Source organism: Aethalodelphis obliquidens, unplaced genomic scaffold (assembly GCF_003676395.1).
Source record: "Aethalodelphis obliquidens isolate GAN/ISIS:26980383/991018 unplaced genomic scaffold, ASM367639v1 scaffold4, whole genome shotgun sequence".
Taxonomy (NCBI): domain Eukaryota; kingdom Metazoa; phylum Chordata; class Mammalia; order Artiodactyla; family Delphinidae; genus Aethalodelphis; species Aethalodelphis obliquidens.
The window spans coordinates 6,111,874-6,131,930 of record NW_020837948.1 but is presented as its reverse complement, the minus strand read 5'-3'; the positions used below and the strand labels follow the sequence as shown (position 1 = coordinate 6,131,930).

The window sequence follows — 20,057 nt, the reverse complement described above, 5'->3', positions numbered from 1 at the left end:
GGAATCAAGGTCAAGAATCTCCTTTAGAGTCCCCGCATTTCAGGAGAAGTGTGATGCTTTTCAGGCTCCTCCGACGCCTCACTCAGGTTATGCCTGGGAGAGCGAGCCCTTTAAGTCTCTACCCACTGGGCACGTCCCGGCCTCTCCCGGGAGAGGAGGGGCGGGGCGATATGGCGCCGCCCATCGACAGGGCCCGCCCCCGGCGTCCCCGCCCCGCCCCCGACACTCAGCCGGCGGCGCCTTTGATGTTCGGACCCGCCAGCTCCCCGAGCCTCTCAGCCCTGCGTCCGCGCCCCGCGCCCGCAGCCCGCCCAGGCGGAGTCAGCCCGCGCTCCGCCCGCCGCGCTCCGGGCTCGGAGGTCCGGACTCCGGGCTCGCTGCCTCCCGGGCCGGCTCCGCGCCCGCACCCCCGGCGCCCCGCGCCCCCGAGGGAGGAGCGCACCATGCCTCAGCTGGACTCGGGCGGGGGCGGCGCGGGCGGCGGCGACGACCTCGGCGCGCCCGACGAGCTGCTGGCCTTCCAGGACGAGGGCGAGGAGCAGGACGACAAGAGCCGCGACAGCGCCGCGGGCCCCGAGCGCGACCTGGCCGAGCTCAAGTCGTCGCTCGTCAATGAGTCCGAGGGCGCGGCCGGCGACGCGGGGGTCCCGGGGGCGGGCGCCGGTGCCCGCGGCGAGGCCGAGGTCGGGGCCGAGGTGAGCGCCGGCCCGCGCCCCGCTTCTCCCCCGCAGCCGCCACGCTCCGCCGGCCCCGGCGCTCGGCTCGCGCTACCCCGCCCCTCCCTCCCGCGGCCCTCGGGGGTCCGCATCCCTCAGACCCCTCCTGCCCCGGGCCCCGAGCCCCCAGCTTTCCCAGCCCTCTCAAGGCCCCTCTGGATCTCCCCGCAGGCCCTCGGGCGGGAACACACTTCGCAGAGACTTTTCCCCGACAAACTTCCAGAGTCTCTGGAAGACGGTGAGTTTCTGCCGGTCTGGCTCCCCTCCTCCCGCTAAGGCCCGGCCTCGGTGGGAGAGCGGGGCCTTTGAGGACGGGAGGGAGCCGATGGGGTGCCTCCCCTCAACTGCAGCTCGAGGAGGCGGTAAAACCGAGGAGGTGGGGGAGTGGGGGGCGGGTTTCCCGGGCGCCGCCGGGCTCGAGTCACTTCCGGTGCCCTGACCTTTATAGGAGTAAACAGACCCCCGCCATCTCCGCCTCCCCTCCTGCCCAGGTGACTGACTAATCCCCCGACTTGACGAGAAAACGTTGGCCAAGGTTCCTTGGCGGGAGGGCGGAGTGGGGGCCGAGAAAGGGAGGCCCGAACTCGGGGTCCTTCGTCGAAACTTGGCACTGCGGGCACCCCCAGCCCTTCAAGTCACGAACTTGAAGGGGACCCCTTGGCAATTACGATTTTCTCTCGAGCGAGCAGACATCCTTCAGCCCGAGACGCCCGGGCTGGCGCTTCTGACCAGCTGTGGTTTTTCCAGGCCTGAAGACCCCGGAGTGCGCCAGCGGCATGTACAAAGACACCGTCTACTCCGCCTTCAATCTGCTCATGCACTACCCACCCCCCTCGGGAGCAGGGCAGCACCCCCAGCCGCAGCCCTCGCTGGTAAGTGGCCCCAGCAGCCCAGCCCGCCTTGTGCCTGCTACCTTCCTGATCAGGTATGTGAGGCATGGGCAAGACTAGACTTTTGCCTAGAACAAAATGGATACAGAACTCTGTTCTTGTCTCTTTCCCCATCCACACCCAGCGGGATCTGAACCAGAAGGAGAACTTTCCTGAAGTAAGGAGGGCTGCCCTAGGCACCCCACCTGCCTCCAGCGGTTGGCTTTTGTCTTCCAGCTTGCTCACGAGCAGGCATGGGCCCTGTCCTGGTGCTAGGTGGTGCTGGGATGGAGTCGGCTTGGAGAACGGTTAAGCTGAGACCACCCACCCCTCCTGACGGTGGTGTGTGTGGTGTGCTCAGAGTTGTGAGCTTGGCTGTTAGCCTTCTCCCACTAAGCCCCAATCCTCAGTGTTCGGAGGAACGGGCAGAAAAGCTGGTCTGCTTCAGGTCTCCTAGTTGTACAGGAGAAACATGCTCTACTCGCTCTGTCCTTATTGGCATGAATGTGGCCTTACCAGAGAAACAACCCGAACACGATGTGTGGAAAGTGGGTTTTTATGAAGCTGGCTTGGTCTCAGATGCACCAGGAAGGGTTTGCAAAGGTGTTTCAAATCAGTAGTGTCAGTAAGCGGCCTGTTTAATGAATTTGCAAATTAAATTTAAGTCCCCAGTGCTTTGAGAAGATTCCATGATCATTACAAACCATGCTTTTTGTCCACTGGTGCAGATGACCTAAGGTGTGAAGAGCCTCTTCTGAGTGCTGTAAAGCAGCGGTAAAGCTGCACTTACGAAAAATTCAGATTAGTGTTTCCGAGTGTGCTCAGCTGGCCGAAGTCAGGGGTGAGAGGAGAGCTTCTAGAGTTCATGTAAGGGTTTGGGGTTTTTGGTGGGTGGGTGTTGGGTGCAGATAGACCCAGGGCAGGTCAGGCCAGCAGTAGGAGGCTCACATGGCCAGTGGTGGGGGTCACTCAGGGCGGAGAGTGACTGCCAGGCTGTGTCAGATCAGGAGTGAGGAGGGTTGGTTCTGAAAGCTGTTTCATGCTGAAGCTGGTGGGACATGAGAAAGTAGATTGAGCCTTCTCTCCAGAAACCCAGGATGGAAAACCTGGTAGTAGGCAGCTGACTAGAAATAAGCTCCTTGCCCTTTGGACCCCCATTCCTTCATCTGTGAAGGAACATGTTGGTTGAGTGGTCTGTCTGGCTTTCTGCTCTGGGGTGGCTCCATCTGTGAGGTACTCGCTTCCTTCCAAGTCTGTGGGGCAAGGGGCTCACCTTCTGACCTTGCCACCTGACGCAGCAGCTCTCCCCAGAGACCTCTACCCTCCATGAGCTGATACTGAAGGATGCTTTGGGGGCCCCCATAAGGTGTAAACCCTTAGATTTGGGGCCAAGTGGTGGGACCTGACCCACCACTGCCAAACCACAGGCACGTGAGCTGCTGACAGGGGGCTGGCGTCCCTGATAATCATGACTAAACAAAAGGCCTAGGACCCAAAGCAGACCTAGCAGGCAGATTCCCTCCAGCATCTTATGATTACACAGAGGGGCAGGGAAAAGGCGGTGTTTCTGAGTTTCTTTCACAGCCTGGGCAAGTGGTAGGAGAGTGCCCAGAGTGGGAGTGCCTCATTCTTCGTAAGGGTGTGGTGATGGGACCATTTGGTGTCCTTTAGCTTACACTGGTCAAAGTGTAGGCAGATGGATGGCTGCCTCTAGCAGTCAGGATTGTGGGGGGAGTAGGAACTAGGGCAGGCACACCATCACTCCCCTGGCCTGGATCATTCATTTTTTCAACTTTGGGCTCTTTCTCAAGGTACAGCAGATGCATTTCTATGTGTCGCACCCTCTCTTATAGGGGCAGATCCCTTTGTCCTCCTCCCCACACAGCTATAGCCTCCCGCAGCCTGGCTTATGGGAACACAGGAGGAGGGCAGGCTCTGGAGCTGACTTTCTGTGCCCTGGCATCGGCTGCTCCGTGGGGCTGGGGACAAGGACAGAGGCAAGGACCTAAGGTAGGGAGATGCTGGGTGAGGAAGATGTACGTGAATATAAGGGAGCCTCCTTTAAGCAAATCTGATACTTACAACCAAGTAGCAAATAAGAGTAGTAGTTCTTTGTGTTACTCAGAGTTGTGTGGACATATAAAATATGGTGAGGATTTAAAAAGCAAAATTAATTGACCCCATGTTTTGGGAGCACATTTATCATGTGATCCAAGGTTCATGTGTCTGGAATGAGAAAAGAACCTCTTACGATGGGTTAGGAGTCCCTTGTAGGGGACCTGAGGAAAATCACCTTTGGAAGTTTTTTTCCAAAGCTCTGCTTTCCTGAGCCCCTCTTCAGGGGACAGATGACACACTGGCCAGCCCCTCCCTGTGAGCCTTAGAACTTGGCCCCTCTTGCTCTTTGCACTTTCTGAGAGAATCCAAGTGGTCAACAGTTGTGCGGGGGAGCTCAGGGCCGAACGCTTGACCTCCCCTGACAGTGGGGAAAACCCATGCCAGGGACCTCACCTGCCCTTGCGTAAGTGGAATACCCACGCGGCTACTACGCTGGACACCTTAAAGCAGGCAGACTTGAACGTTGTCAGGAGCAATGGGCCAAATGACCACCTCACAGACAACTGCCAGGGGGGCAGAGGGATTTTTTTCCCAAAAGGTTCCTTCTTTTTGGTACTTGGTTTCTTGCAAACTCTGTTTTTGGAAGTGGAAATTAGGTCAAAGTTAATTTCATAGCTGATGTCTTTGAGGCATCTAATGTAGGCTTGCAGACAGTTACTGGCCTAGACCAGTAGCCACTATCGGTTTGTTTTGTTTGCTCCGCTCTGGGATTGAGGTGGGGAGGGGCAATGACTGGTCCTGCGCCAGACTTTGAGGGATTTCTGGGATGAGTAAGGCATCACTCCTTAGGGAAACTCAGAGTCTTAGTGCAGAACTGACAGTCTGGTGCAAATCCCCATCTCAAAAAGGATATGAGGCCATGTCACTCTTCTGACCCCTTCTATGGGCTCTGCTTGGTATCTGTGGCCTGGAAGGCTGCTGAGCCTTTTGCCATTTAGTTGAAATGCCCAGGATAGGCAAGTCCATAGAGACAGAAAGCAGAGGAGTGGTTGCCGAGGGCTGAGGGAAGAGGAGAATGGGTAGTGACTGCTCATGGGTACGGGGTTTCTTTTCTTGGGTGATGAATATGTTCTGGAATTAGTGGTGATGGTTGCACAATCTTGTGAATATATTAAAAGCCGCTGAATTGTATACTTTAAAATGGTCAATTTTAAGGTATGTGAATTACATCTCAATTTAAAAAATAAATAGCTGAGCTGAGCCTTTTGGCTCTTGCAGGGACTTGGGGCTGTTTCCCTGTGCCGTCCTGGTGTCTGGGCATGCCCAGAGACATCTGACGTGAAGGAGCCCACTTGAAGCAGTGGGCTTCTGGCCATCGGGCTCATGTTCTCTGACTCCAAGGTCTGAGGTACAGGTGAGGGGAGCGAGCCCTGGGGGAGCAGGAGGTGAGGGTATGAGCAGGACTTGAGCAGAGGAAGGAAGTGCTGCTGACGGGTGGCTAGCCGGTCCGGAGGGGCTCTGCAGAGATGCACCCACCCAACCCTCCACACCCCTCAGAGGGTGAGCAGTGGGGCCTCACGGAGGAGGGGTAGTGATGCTTGGTCACCAGCCCTGGTTGGGATGAAGCCTGTTAGGAGAGAGTTTGGCACCAGGCTGGCCACCAGACAGAGCAGAACCAGCCTTTGCCCCTGGAGTGCCCAACTGAGTGGAGGAGACAGATGAATAGACCTGAATCCCTGGCCAGAGGAGTACTGTCACAAAAGGTCCTGCTGGCGTGTCCTGGGAAGACCTGGCCCCTGCCTAGGCTGTGAGGAGGGTCTGCTGAGCAGCTTCTTGAAGGAGTAGAGTTGTCTGCCAGATGAAGACAAATAGGGGGCTGGCAGGCATCTGGGCTCCCTCCAGACATCCCAAATCTTCCACGTCTCTACTTCATTCGCTACCTCCAAGCCCCAACCATCACCATCCCTCCCCCAGGAAGGCAGCCTCCACTAGGGTCCCTGCAGGACCTGGGTCCCTCCCCACAACCCTACCCTAACCCTCAATCCAGGATCCACAGAGCAGCCAAACATAAGTCAGATCCCACCTCTCGCCTGATGAAGCCCTGTAGAGGCTCCCATTGCTCTTGAAGTAAAATCTAAGCCACTCACCACGGCCTGAAGGCCTGGGTGGCTAGCCCCTGCTGACCACCCCTCCTCGTCTGCACCATACTCTTCCTTTCTCCCTAAAAAGCAGCCACCTCAGTGGCCTGATAGGTTTTACAACCACCAAGTTCTTTCCATCTCAAGACCTTTGCGCTCGTTCCCACAGTTCGGCATTCTCTTCTCTAGCTCTTCACCTAGCTGCCACTTCTCATTCCTCACTCAGGGCTTATTCAGATGTCACCTCCTCAGAGAGACTTGCTCTGACCATCCAAGTGGGGCCTTCCGTCATCCCCCACCGGGCCTCGGCTGCCTTGCCCACCCCAGCAGCTCTTCAGGCCAAGGTGGTTGGCACTGGTTTATGATGCACTTGCCATGCTTAGTCCAGAGACAACCCATGTGTCAGAAGTATGTCTGAGCCTTAGTTTCCTCATCTGCACAATGGGAGTGGCAAGCCCTCCTCCCAGAGTTGGACTGAGGACTGGAGGCAGCAGTACCAGGGACGTGCCCAGGAAGGTGCCAGCGTGGCCTGGGCTTGGGGGTCGGGGTTTGGCCACAATTGATCCCTCTCCCTTGCTGTCCTGGCTCCTCTGGGACCAGGGGTGGCTCAGTGGTAGGCTCCATGTGCACTTCTGTCTGGAGGACTATATCTCCACTTTGGGCCACGGGGTTTGGGGGTTTGAACCCTGGGGACCAGCCCTCAGGTGTACAGGCCCCCTCCTCAACGCCTGCCTCACCCAGGCATTCTTGGGAGGAAAAGTGTTATTCCTGGGGCCAGACTGGGAGCCATAGCCACTCATTCCATCCTGAGAATCCTCTCCCACCGCCCAGAGATTTTGCAGAAAGAGGCTCCCCTTCCCCAGCCATATAGAAGCCCTTTACACAAGATGTTAGGGGCTTAAGCTATTTTGTAAGAAAAAAAGGGAAAAGACCTTCATGGCCATTAGCCTCTGAGCCACTCCCAGAGCTTTTCTCACATGGTGCCCCGTGTGCAACACCCCTGTGTCTTGCTCCGACGCTTCCCTGGTGTGCAGGCCCCCAGGCAGTGCCCATGCACAGCTTCTTTGCTTGTTTTCCCTCATGTTTATTATTCATCTCTCCCTCGTGTGGCTTCTAGTTTGCTCGCAGCTTGCCTTCTTTACCAGCGGGAATGATGCTCTATACAAATCACTCCTTGGTTTCCGTTTTGATTATTTTCCTGGAGCATAATGTTCAAAGAGAATTATGGGTTCAAGAGGTAGGAAGAATCAAGGCCCCAGTTCACTGAGGGTTCCTTGCGGTGCCCAAGCATAGCTGACGTGGAGTTTCCCCTTTTTTGTTGTTCATTTTATAGGTTCGTGGTGGGCAGTGAGACTTAAAAGTAACTTTGACTTGCATTCCTTCCTGACTTGGAAGGCTGTGTGGTATTTGGAAAATCTGCAGCAACCCCCTCACCACCAGCTGCTCCCAAGGTGAAACTTCGTTTTCGGGGCTTCCCTGATGCATTTCAGGGCCAGGAAAGCACCCTGAAGGAGGCCTATCCTGCAGACCCCTGCCCCACCCTGTCACCAGGGGCTGCTGTTTTAGGGCTGCCATCCACTCCTCCAGCTTAGCAGGGTGGAGAGGCTGACAGAGAGCCCTGAGTTGGTCACCAGGACCCAGGTATTCTCCCCCGGCCCCAGCAGGGTTTCACGAGCCAGCTTCCATAGCCCGCAAACAGGGATATCCATACCAGTTCTGCCTACTTCCCCAAGTGCTCCAAGACTTAGGCGTGAGTGGAGTTGAAAAGGGGGGGCCTTGGTGGTCCCCTCTCATGGCCAGTTGGCAGACCATGCCCTCCTGGGTCTCCTAAGATCACACCCAACCCCCGTTCCTGCATGAAGGGAGGTTTAGCGGAGCTGCAAGAATGGGCTGCAGGGGCACTGGTTTCAAGTCGCATAACTGCTGAGGTCAGGCTGGATCAGGGTGGGCACAGAGCCACATGGAGGGGATGAGGGGAGCCGCAGCCTCCCTCTGAGCTTCCTCGGGCAGCTGCGGTTCCGAAGCTATACAGTCACACTCCCTCATACCTTGTGACTGGCTGCTTCCTGCCACTGTGTACAAACAAGACTCTGTTGGAGGAAACAGGTGTTTTATCAGGTCACAGGGCTCCCCCTCCCCGAACGGTACAGTGCACAGATCCTTGGGTAACAGCCCTCCTCTGCAGGTGGGGACAGTAAGGCCAGGTCAGGGAAGGGACTTATCCAAGGCCCCTTAGAGGAGTGAAGGGGGAAGGCCTGAGTCGGGAAGCTCCACCCTCAAATACCATATCTTCCACTCCTTGGCTGGGTGGCCTTGGGTAAGTTAACTCCTGTGGGCCTTAGCTTTCTCATCTAAACATGAAGATAGCGAAGGTTCCTACCTCCTTGGGTTACTGTGGAGTGGAGCGAGATAGTGGATGTGGCGTTCCCGGCACATAGTAGGTGCTTCCTGAGTGGAAGCCACTGTGGGAGGGATTGTTAACACTGTGTGGGAATGGCCCTTGTAAAGGACGCCGGTCCAGTAGGTGCAGTGCTCCTGAAGGTGCGGCTGGACTGAAGCCCCTGATGCTCTCCGTCCTCAGCTCAGCAGCCAGTTCCCCTGGGGCAGAGCAAAGAGGACAGCTGTCCAGCCCAGCCAGCCCTCGGGCCCTCAGCTGGTCGACGACATAGTGCCAGCTGTACCTAGAATCCTGATCCAGACTCTTAACCGGTATTTACTGAGCCCCACTTGGCCTTGGCTCAGCTCAGAGGGGACGGCTGCCTCTGCCCCACCCCGCAGAGCTCAGCTCTGGCAAGGCAAAGAGACTCTCCTTGGGGCTCAGAGTCGGCCGTGTTGGATAAAGGGCACTGAGGAGGGAGGGAGGCCAGTGGGGGCAGCCAGGAAGGCTTCCTGACAGGGGAGAGTTCTGGCTGGCCCAGAACCTGCGAAGGTGAGAGTGGGAGAATGCTCGAGGTCGGGGGCACAGCTCAAGCAGAGGAGGAGAGGCAGAAATTAGTATGTTCTTGGTCATTGGAAGAGCCACCCGAAGCCCAGGGTCTGTGAGGCTGGAGAAGGGCCAGCACTGAAGGCCCAGCACGTGACCTTAATACCCGGGGGTGCTGGTTCCAGAGCCCAGGAGTGGCTGGTGGGTACCTGCAGTGTGTTGGCAGCATGAAGGGCAGTGTGGTGCCCACGGGAGATGGTTTGAGTTGAACATAGAGGGTGAGGCGGGCAGAGCCGGCAGCTGGGGCAGGTGGATGCTGGGATGCAAGGGAGGGGGTGGGCTTTGGGCAGGGCAGACCCGAGCGGACTGGCACATGCAAGGCAGGAGTGCCTCAGAGGTGGAAGTTTTGTGTTATTTCTTTTGACTCTCAGTCTCACTCCAGGGTCATGAGTCCAGGGTCTTGTCCGCTGTTTCCTGAGGGGAGCTGAACCCCAGAGGTCAGGGTGTGCAGCCCATTGGTGCTTTAGCCAGGGTGTGGAGAACACGTCTCCTCAGCACTGTCTCTAGCAGGACTCCAAGGCCCCAGGAGTCAATGGAGGGTCTCTGAGACCCCAGGACATTGTTAGCTTCTTCCTTCAGGCAGTTTGCTGTCTCAGCTCGCAGACCTTTGATGCTTGGGGTTTGGACGTGGGTGCCGCCTCCCTCCCTTAAAGAGGTGTGGCCCACATCAGCCTTGGCATGTGTAGTCTCTGAGCTGCAGCCCGGGAGGGTTTGTCCTGGTCAGAGGGTTTGGCCCCTTCTGGTCCTGCAGAACATGGGGCTCCCGTTGGCTCAGTCCCCTGGTGGGTAGAGGGACTGTCCCCTGCTGGATAGGGTCCCTGGCCCAAGGTAGTAGTTTGGTGAGTTTGGCCCTCTCTTGTGGGGAGGCAGCCATGTAGCCTGTCCCACCCATGGAGCCTGCCTGCCTGCCTGCCTGGGCTGTGCTAGCAGATATGGCTTTAGAGCCCAGAGGGAGATGGTGACACACAGCCTTCATGTCACAGCCAGCTCCACAGCCAAAGCTCCTTGGAGATCAGAGGAAGCAGATGCTTTGCCAACCCCTTTACCCCTCCCGTTAAAACAACCATCTCTCTCTCTCTCTCCACGAACCGGAGAGGTGTCTGGGCTCCACACTCTCTGCTTTCAGCTGATGGCGAGTGTGCGGCTGGGGCTGCAGGCGTGGATGGGCAGGCCCCAGGGAACAGTGCGTTCTGGGGGTGCATGGTTACAGCTGCCCCAGCCCACCGTGTCTGGGTGGCCTAGCCAGGGCTGGCCGGTCACCCCTCCCAGGAAGCCCAATTTGCCCATGAGGGGAGGGGGCTATGATGGGTAAGGAAGCCAGGGACCAAGGCCACCTCCTCCCCCGGGTGTGTGACCTCAAGCAAATCTGTTAACCTCTCTGGGTCTCAATTTCCTTCTGTAAACGGGGGTGGGGAGCTCTGGACATGAGGATTTCTGAAGTTCAGACGAGGGTCAGCTGGGGAGGCCTGCTGCTCGGGTGGGCCTCAGGGGGTCTTTGGTGGGTATTGCAAGGACTGCTCCAGGCCTGGTCTCCCTGTCAGGCAAGAAGGAATTGTAGGGAGGGAGAGACAGGTGACAGAAGTCCAGTTGAGGGTATTCTGACTAACTCTGACCTGGCTCTGGTGGCAGGAGGCCCAGCCTCCCGGTCCGCTGGGCCGCCATCTGAAACGCATTACCAATGCTTTGTAAACTGCACATCATTCGGCCACATGAAAGCCTGGGATCTAAAAATAGCCATTCCCAGAGGACACCCCGCATTGGCGGGGCTCAGCTGACCTCTGCACGCACACCCACCACTAGGCCACCTCCCTTGCCAGGGGGCCCCCGACTGGCAGGGCCACACCCACCCACCCTCCCAGTGTGGGCAGCCACTGCCGGAGGCCACTTTATCTGGGCACAGATCTCGTCCAGCTGCTCAAAGCTGCAGGCCTCAAGGCCTTAACTAGGGCAGAATGTCTGGAGGAGGCAGCTGAGAGCATGTCAGTGGCCGCAGGACCCCTTCCCCAGACCATAGTTGCCTGGCATGTCTGTGGGAAGCCAGTGGAACCATCTTACAGATGAGGACACTGGGGCCCTGTGGAGGGGAAGCACAGGAAGGGGGACTTGGCCACTGTCAGATGGTAGACAGGAGGGCCGCTGGTGGATGTGCTGGTATGAGAAGGGCAGGGTCCTGCCCTGGACCCCGTGGTGTCGGTGGAGTCTGCCCCAGCACGAAGGCAAGGCAGCTGTGGGTCTCCAGGCTGCTACGGTTGACTCTTTGCCCTACTTTCTGCAGGCTCCTTTTCCCTATAGTCTCTATGACCAACTGCAAAACCACTCTTTTCCCTAAAAATAAACATGCTTATGGGATTGGGGGAAGCTTTGTAGCTATCAAAGGAAATAATAGGGTGTTTAAGAAAATTACATTGCGTTTTAAATAACCAGCATGAAAGTCATTAAGTTTGAAGTTTCATTCAAATCAGATGGCTCTGTGGCTGGCCCGGTGGCCAGGCAGGCAGGGGGTGGGTGGGCACTTAGGGACTCTGAGAAGCAGCCTGTGGAGAGCTCTGCAGCAGTGGCAGTGAGGTCTCTGCGGCTATAGCCAGGGTCCAGGCGGGGCGGCCCCAAGTGTGCGCCGGGCTGCAGCAGCCGCCCCAGAGCTTGCCGACAGGCTTTGAAGCAGGCTACAGCCTGGGAGCCCCCCAGCTGTGGTGGGCAACCCCATGGGTGGGGCTGGGGGGTGAACATAGACCAAAGGGTGTGGGGCCAGATGAAGCTGGGATTGCAGAGGCCACAAGCGTTGATGGCCGTGTTGAGGTGGGGTTTAAGGGATGGTGGTTGGGATCAAAAGGGCTGGAGAGGATCTACAGGGCCAAGGCCACATCTGTCTTCTTCACTGCTAGAATCTTAGCGGCCAGCATAGCGCATGACCCATAGTAGGTGCTCGTAAACTGTTGCAAGAATAACAACAGCCACAGTAATAGTGCATGTGTCAAGAACTTCCCAAGTGCCAGACCTGTGCTGGGGACTTAATCCTAATAGCAAGATCCTTACAAGAAGCCAAGAAAGTAGATACTATTATCGCTCTCATTTTACAGATGGGGAAACTGAGGCTCAGAGAGGTTAAGAACTTGCTAGTACCTGTCAGAGTCAGGACTTGGACTCAGGTCTGTTTTACCCCAAAGCCCAGGCTCTGCTCTGTCCCTTTGGTCTCGATTGTGTGGAGCTCATTGGGAGCATTGCAGGCTGCAAAGCTGAACCCACTCCTGTTGAGTTTATGAGCTGAATTCCTCTGGCCTCAAGGAAAGACTTGGCCCTTACTGCCCCTCCTGGGCGTGACCTCAGAGCTCTGGACCTGGGTCAGGGCTGGACCACATGCTATCGGGGGCCAAAAGGGTTGTTTCTTGGTTAAAAGCAGGACCTCAGGGCTTTCAGAATAAATATTACCTGGAAAAGTGTTTATAAATGACATTTAAGATGACATCAGGTTTGGGAATTCCCTGGTGGTCCAGTGGTTAGGACTCTGCACTTTCACTGCCGAGGGCATGGGTTCAATCCCTGGTTGGGGAACTAAGATCCCGCAAGCCTCCCAGCGCAGCCAAAAATTAAGTTAAATTTTTAAAAAAAGATTACATCAGGTTTGATGCATGATGCAAGGACAGTTAAGAACTGTGTATAGGTTGATTCCTCCTTTCTAACTTTGGTCCTGGTCCTGGCTTAGCTTGGAGCTCACTGTTGGACTTCTCTGGCCCAGGTGCCCTCCTCTGTGTGGTCCAGGGATGGGCTAGAGGGTGTCCTAGGCTCGGAGACAATGGGAATGGCTGGACTGAGGAATCTGAGGGCATCCCTGCACATGGGTGTCCCCTCCCCAAACCCCTTGGAAACCAGATCCACCTCCCAACCCTGCTGCGGCATTTTGAGGGTTTCTTCTTCTACCACTGCCCTCCTCTACTCCTCCCGTGCCACCCCCCACGCCTCCCCCCGCCCCTGCCCTGGCTCTGGTCACTGAGGGCTAGTCAGGAGCTCAGGAGTCTGGCCCAACAGCAATCTGGCCGTAGTCCAAAGGAAATCGAGGGCCAGCAGCCCTGGCCTGGCACAAAAGCCGGCTTTCCTGAAAAGCCTTGGTCTAGGAACATGCTCGCCTTTGTCTTTTGTTTTCTTCTTCGTTAATTTTAAAAAATATTAGCACACACAAATATTACTTCATTTAATCCCTATGAGATATGGATATTGTACAGATGGGGAACCTGAAGCACAGAGAGACACACTTTGCAAGTGCTGGAGGAGAGACGTGAATTCAGGCATCTACCTCTGTGTTCCCTGCCCTTACCACCTGCTACCTTGCCTCTCAGACAACATATCTATCCACTCATTTTTGAAAAGTTGGGTTTTATAGCTACAGCTGGGTCGCCTTGGCTCCCCCATCCCATCCATCCCCACTCCTCACCCCCGCCAGGAATTTAGTGTTTCACCCTCTTCCTGTATTTTTATAGTGTTAGACCCAGGTGTGTATCTGTAAAAGCTGTTTGGTGTGGTTTTTGGAACCCCCTAACTCAACCTCATTAGAGGGCTCCACCCCAAGAGGGCCCCTGTGACAGTTGCAGCAGCCCTGCCCTCCTCCATCTGCTTACACTTGGCGTGAGGGGCTTGGGTGGGAGCATCCTGGGGCCTGAAGCCTCCAGCAAGTCGTTTCCACTCCTTGCCTTGTTCACTTGGGATAAACCGCTGGACTGAGTCCAGGCAGAGCCCCAAGGGCCTTCCTTAACTGGCAGTAGCTGCAAGGGTTAGACCCAAGTGAGCTTCCTGACTGTGGCCCCAGGGCAGAACTGTCCTCTGGGCTGGTACAGGCAGCTGAACAGACCAGGTAACTCAGAGGCCCCCATCTTATCTTTGCTCCTCAGAAGCTGGCTGGAATTAATTGGGGCAGGAATGCAGTGCCAAGGCTGGGGATGAGATCTCCAAGTCTCTTCTGCCTCCCACCCTTGAGCCGTCGCTGACCATCAGCCTCCGCCTCTCTGGGCCCTGCGCCAGGCCGCCCTAGCTCTCGCTCCTAGGCAGCACACTAACTCTTCTGCGGTGGCCATCCACCCCGCATGCACGTGGACTGGGAAGAGGCCAGACCTGGTGGGAAGAATGACTTCTCACGGTTCCTTTAGTCATTTACGACTGAGGACCCACATCACCTCCTATGAGGGCAGGGTGTTGCTGGCAAAATCCAGCGGGTCCCGGGTAGGTGGAGGTCTTAGTGAGGAGACCCAGTGTAGGGGGGAGAACCTGGCAACCACTCGGCTCCTGCGCCTCACACGTGTGGTCTCCATTGCTGTGCGCTACCAGCTGGCCTGGGAGGCCTCTCACCGAGTGGTAAAGATCTCTGGCCAGGAACCCCAAAGGGCTGGATTCAAATCCCGATCTGTCACTACTTGCTCTGAGACCTTGGGCAAGTCATTTAACCTCTCCCGGCTACCCTTTCCTCATCCGCACAATCTGTACACACGTCACAAAGTGGTTGGGAAGACTGGTGGGATTCGGGGGGCGGGGGGCGAACCCTGCAGGGTGCTAGGCACACAGGAGGCTGCCACTGGTGGCGGCTGCCGTGTCTAAGTCTGCACCTCCACTGCTTTCTTCATGCCTTTTCTACAAAGCGTTTTTGTTTTGCTCCCAAGGGAACAAAACCTCTGAACTCCTCAAATGCCTTCTTCCCTGAGCCTGGCTTTCCCTACTGCCAAAGACAGCCTGAGCCGAGGTTGTGCCCTGGCCTCTGCCTCAGGCACATGGGCTCCCGGAGGGCTGGGCCTTGAGGAGCTGGGAGGGTGACTGCCTGGACAGGGGATGCCCAGCCCCCAGGCTGCTGCAGAGTCCCCAGACAGTGTGTCGGTAGCATCAACTAGCAGCTCGGCTGCAGCAGCTCCCGGAAGCTTATATTTTCCTCTGAAAACATCCTGTCCTGAGGGGCGTTTACCTCAGAGAGGAAGAAGGAAAACAAAAGTAAACGAATGCATAGAAACCGCTGGAGGCTGTGGGCCAGGCCACTCAGCTAAGTGAGGTTCCGCTAGCTCCGGGGGTGCCTCGGGGCCAGGCTGGGTCTAGAGCAGGCCTGTGGTTTGCCAAGCCTGTAGGCAGGGACTCAAGTCCTTGCCTCTGCTGTGGCAGGACCCCCTATCTGATGTCAAGGCCAGGCAGCTGGTGGACTGGCCACGTGGACCTGGGAGGGCTCTGTGCATCCCTGGCCACAGTCCTGTGCTGGCAGGCGGGACTAAAGCCTCCTGGTCCGCAAGGGTGTAGCCCAGCCATACCCTAGCCCTCCAGCTCAGCTGGCCACACGGCCGCGGCTCCATGCTCTGCGGTGGGCGTCTAGCACAAGGCGTCCAGCACGCTGTGGGCGGGGTGCTTGAGGGCCGTCCTCTGGAGAGCACCATGTCCTGGGCAGCGGGGGCTGGCAATAAAAGGGCATGAGCCCAGCCAGGGGATATCTGCAGACGTGGGGTCTGGGGAGCCTGCACATCACGGCTTGGCTGATATGCAGGCGAACCTCCTTTGGAGGACCTGCTTCCTTCTGGGAAGTTCATTCTCGTGGTCCCAGGCCGTGGGGCAGCTTCCCACTCAGAAACTGGCCAGACTCCTTGGTGCTTAAGCACCGTGGGTGCTGGACAGTGGATCCCCAGCTCCAGACCTAGAGGACTGGGGGAGCTGTGTGTGGTGGGCACTAGTGGGCCCTGGAGCTGGGAGAGGAGTCCAGAGGAACTGATCAAGGCCAGAGCAGAAGTTGAGTGGCAGACCCTGGATGGAGCGTGGCCTGGTTTCTGGCAATGCAGGGAAGAGAAGTGAGAACTGGAGAGGACCTTTTGAGCAGGGCCACTGTGTGGGGTTATGCAGGGAATCTGGGCCAAGGAGCTGAAATCTAGCCTGCACTATGCTCCACAAGCCACGTGCCCTGGTGTGGGCCTGGCTGTCTCTCCAGAGGAAAGGGTACTTTTTCTAGTTAGCACAAAGGCACCATATGAACTAGTGGTAGCCCTGGCTTTGACTGTCTGGTGAATTCTGACTCGCAAGGTGTTGCAGGAAGGAGGAGATGGGGTAGAAGGAGGCACAGGGTCTCAGTTGCCAGGCAGGATGTCCCTGACTCCCAGCAGTGGCCCCAGTTCCTCCCAGCCTCCTGTGTGCTGCTGTGACCATGCCCAGCCCCAGCCAGGGTGCTTTGTCCAGTGCTGCCACATGCTCCCTAAACACTGGCTCACACTGGGCCCTACCTACACGTACTGCTAGAGACCTAACTTGAGAGCCCAACAAGTGGTGGGAGAGCTCTCCAGGCAGAGGCAACAGCATGGCCCTTGAAGCCAAAGTGGCTGGAGCACAGAGGGAGAGGAGGTGAGAGATGAGAATGTGGCTGTCTGGTGTTGCCTGAAGACCCTGAGAGACCTTAAAGGGGTCCCCAGCACTGACTTGCAATTTTCTCAGCGTCACTGAGCCTCACGACCCTCATGAGTAAAACAGGAAGGATAATGCCTGCCTCAAATCAGTTGTCACATGTGGCATTTACAATACTGAATTTCACATCTGTGCACTTCGCAGAGAGAACAATAACTATCAATAGCCCACCCTTCTGTCTAGTTCGAGGTGTGGATCTGCCCTCCTTCTGTGGACTCATCCCAAGGGCCGTTCCGCAGCTCCAGAGCGGGCATCAGGAATACCGCCCCCCCTCTTCTAGGAGCCAAGAGACTGAAGTCAGGTCCATGGTTGGATGAGTGGGTAGGCATGCACGGGTTCTGGGGCATCAGGTATTCTAGAGGCCTTCATTCAGCAAGTCTTAATGAACATGCCAAGCACAGACCCTGGAGAGGCAGAGATGACTAACAAGCCGATTCTGCCCTCCAGGACCCCTAGGCCAACAACCCCTGCAGCAAGTGGGCAGCTCTGCCTGCTGGGCTGGTGGAACCCCACCCAGGTCACAGTCCTAAGGAAGTGGCCCTTAGACTGAGGTCAGGATGAGAAGGAATCAGTATGGCAAAGAGTAGGAGGAAGTGTGGAAAGCTGGGAGGGGAGGGTGTAAGGGGTGGATAAAGGTGCAGAGGCGAAGAGCTGGACACCTGGGTAAGAGAGAGGCAGGCCTGCGTGGTTGGGTATGGCTGGGGTGTGGCTGTGCGAGAGTGAGTCGGGGAGATGTGGGCTGGGGACCTGGGGTCATGTCCCAACTATTGCCATCAGGCAAGCTCCCTGTGCCAACAGCCCTGGCAGGCAAGCAGGCATGGGGTATAGCTAGAACCCCAATCCCAGGGTCCCAGAACTTACTGGAGCATCTTTAGGGTCAGGGGAGCACTGGCTTAGGTGACTCTGACCAACTAGGCTGAAGAAGGGAGAGACTGAGTTTAGGACTGGGACTCCTTCCCCTGTTCCCCCTTGTTCTGTCCTTGATAACCGTAGGGCCTTTGCAGTACAGTTGGTGGAATCTCAGCTCTGCCACTTACAAGCTGTGTGACCTTGGGCAAGCTATGTAATGTCTCCATCTCAGTTTCCTCGTTTATTAAATGGGGATAATAATTGTACCTATTTCATAGGTTTTAGGAGTACATGAGTTAAACTCTATAAGGTGCTCAGAATTATGCCTCGCACAGGGTATAAACCATCAGCTGTCATTAGCAGATGCTGATCTCCTGGCCTGAAACATTCTTCTGCCTGATACATTGTAGGAGCTTAGTAAATACATCCTGACTGACTGTGTCTGCTGATAGTGGTCAACTGCGAATTCTGGTGCAGTGTGTGTATGTGTGTGTTGCGGGGTGGTGCTCCTCCTGGCACAGTCCCTGCCAAGGGGAGGCCTTCTTGGGAGGGCCTTGTCAGCCTCACACGCTTCCACCCTCCAGGCTTGAGACCAGAGGAAGCAGAAGCTTTCTTCACTGAGAAAGTGTTGTGCGGCTTCTTAAGCGTTTGGGGGTTTTCAGAGTCAACCGTTAGAGGCGAGTGAGCTTCTCTGCTGGCAGTGGCAAGGGCTCTCAGGGTGCACACAGCCTGTAAGCCGACCTCTGCGGTCTGCAGGGAAAATGCCGACCGTGTTTATTTTTCACCTGAGCCTGCAGGAAGTTGGGGGTTGGGGAAGAGGGAGGCGGGAGCAGCCCGGCCAGGCCCAAGCCCGACTTCAGAGCAGAGGAGACCGACCTCAGGAGTCCCTCATTTCCACCTCCTCCTGCCTGGCCCTGCCCTAGGGCCCCTTCTTGGCTCCAGCCTGCTCAGCAAGAGGAGGGCATGCTGGGGCACCAGAGTGAGGAATTTCCAGCCACGGGCCAATGAAAAGATCCTAGAAGGATGAGGACCGCCTTCGGGACGATAGGTTTTGAACCGGCATGGGGAAGAACAGTAAGAGCAATGCTGTGGCAGGAAGGACCGCCTCTGCTAAGGCTGTTCCCAGTCCAAGGGTCTCAGAGTCTAGACTCGTCCTGGAGTGCTGCAGTCTGGAGGGGGAGAGGGGAAAGGGGCTGTATGCAAAGGCCAAGAACAGGGGTCTTGGAGTGTGCTGATCAAGGAGTATGGTCTGCTGTTAGGTCTTTCATTTGTTTATACATCCCACCATGCTGGGAGCGCTTACTGAGTGCCCAGCGCTATGCCTGGCACTCTGCCCTCAGAGGTAAGAGATGAGGTTGTGTCGTCGAGATACTCAGGGACGGGTGGGGACGATCAACCCAGGCCTGCCTCCTTCCCTCGGAGGCAGGGCACAGTCACCATCAGGGGAGGAGAGGAGCAGAGCTCCAGTCACTGGGCTCCCCAGACACAGGCCAGGCCCCAGGCAACTCCACCCTGCTGGCTGGGCAGCCTAGCCCTGGGACAGCCTTGTGCTGAGGCCGTGGAGCGGGACGTTCCATTTGGCTGAGAGGGGCGTGGGGCACCAGGTCCTGCGCCAGACAGTTTCCCCTGGCTGCCACCACCGGGCATGCAGGGGGCTGGGGAGTGAGGCTGAGAGGCAGCCTGCACGAACGTGGGAAGGACTGGCCAGGCCCTCAGTGCTCTGCCCTGGAGCCCTGGCACCTCAGGACCTCCACCTGCTGGCAGGTTCTCAGCCCCACCTCCACCCACCTGGCACTTCTCCTGTGGCCTGGCTACAGACCCCCGTCTAATGAGGCTTTTCCCCAGTTCCCAGGGAAGGCTGGGGGACAGGATGAGCCCTCTGTCCATCTGCTCCTGTCACACACATACATAACCAGGCCAGAGGCTATAGGCTGAGCTGGATTCTGAGGTTTCCTAGACCTAGAATGAGCTGTGTTACAACATGGAGCTTAAACAACCTGGCCAAGGAGGGTCAGCTCTAGCTGTCCCTCAGGTGACAGGGCTTCCTGGCCCAAACGAGCCTTCCCTGGGGAAGGTGGTGTGCTGCGAAACCTGCTGTGGAGCCACCCTCTGCCTGCCCTGGGCAGAGTGGGACTCCGGGACTGTCTTCCTAGAGCTGGCACCTTGGACCCCAGGCTCTGCTCCTAAGATTCCCCAGGGTCAGAGCTGCCTATTCCACCAGCCAGGCTTATAACTCTGAGAGCTGAAAAGCCAGAGCCAAGGCTGAATGGCAGGGCCTTCTCTGAAGCAGAAGTTTAGATTTGAAAGCTCTGTGGTCTGCAGCGCCCTGTGGAGGGTGTTCATTCCACCCATTGCACCAGGGCTCCAGGCGTTTGTGCCCTTAGATGGCGAATAGTGGAATGCCTTCCACCAGGGTCCCAGGTTCCTGAGGGAGTGGGCCCTGAGGCTCATCTCCATGTGTGCCACAAGGCCTGGGATCTGGCTAATCCCTGTCCTAGGAACTTATCAGGGTAAAAAGGCCCCCGAGGTTTCCAGAAAGCTTTCCACCTTCATAGGCCCTTGGCTCCTGCTCCCAAAAATTCTAGGATAAAGCAGGGTTCTTTGCATCCATGACCAATGAGGTAGGCAGGGTTGATATGATCATGCTCATTTTACAAGGGGCATACTGGCCCAGGGTCCTATAGAGGAAAGGTCAATGAAAAAGGTCAGCAAGCCTAGAGCTGTACTTCCCAACCCACTTCCCATCCTGGCACAGTTAAAAATGACCACTGGAGTAACTGGAGGAAGAGGCTGGAGGCTGAAACAACCATGAGAAGTGCTGGGCATAGTGAGCAAGGAGCGAGGACGGTACTGGGGTTAGAGAGGTAGTTGGGGGCCTGATCCTGGAGCTCCATAGGCCTGGGCTGAGGAGCGACGTGATCTGATTTCTATGGCTGCTGGATGGAGGACTGAGGAAGCAGGAGGCTGCTGCAGTCGCCAGGTGAGATGTGACTGTGGCTTGGACTGGGTGGGGAAAGGGAGAAAGAAAGAAGTGGCTGGA

At 56.8% G+C, this 20,057-nt stretch overlaps 1 protein-coding gene across 7 annotated transcripts in view; it reads left to right on the top strand.

Annotated features, from left to right (window-relative positions):
* The first annotated feature begins 262 nt into the window (after positions 1-262).
* Positions 263-20,057, top strand: part of TCF7 (transcription factor 7) — a 32,633-nt gene continuing 12,838 nt past the window's right edge. The window contains exons 1-3 of one of the 7 annotated variants that reach the window (XM_027097603.1): positions 263-695; positions 888-954; positions 1,464-1,588. In XM_027097603.1, coding sequence (XP_026953404.1) covers positions 444-695; positions 888-954; positions 1,464-1,588 — 444 coding nt within the window. In that variant the 5' untranslated portion in view covers positions 263-443. Of the gene's footprint in view, positions 696-887; positions 955-1,463; positions 1,589-11,287; positions 19,998-20,057 lie in introns of those variants that run through there. The other 6 variants (XM_027097586.1, XM_027097594.1, XM_027097611.1 and 3 more) reach the window with 6 other exon arrangements.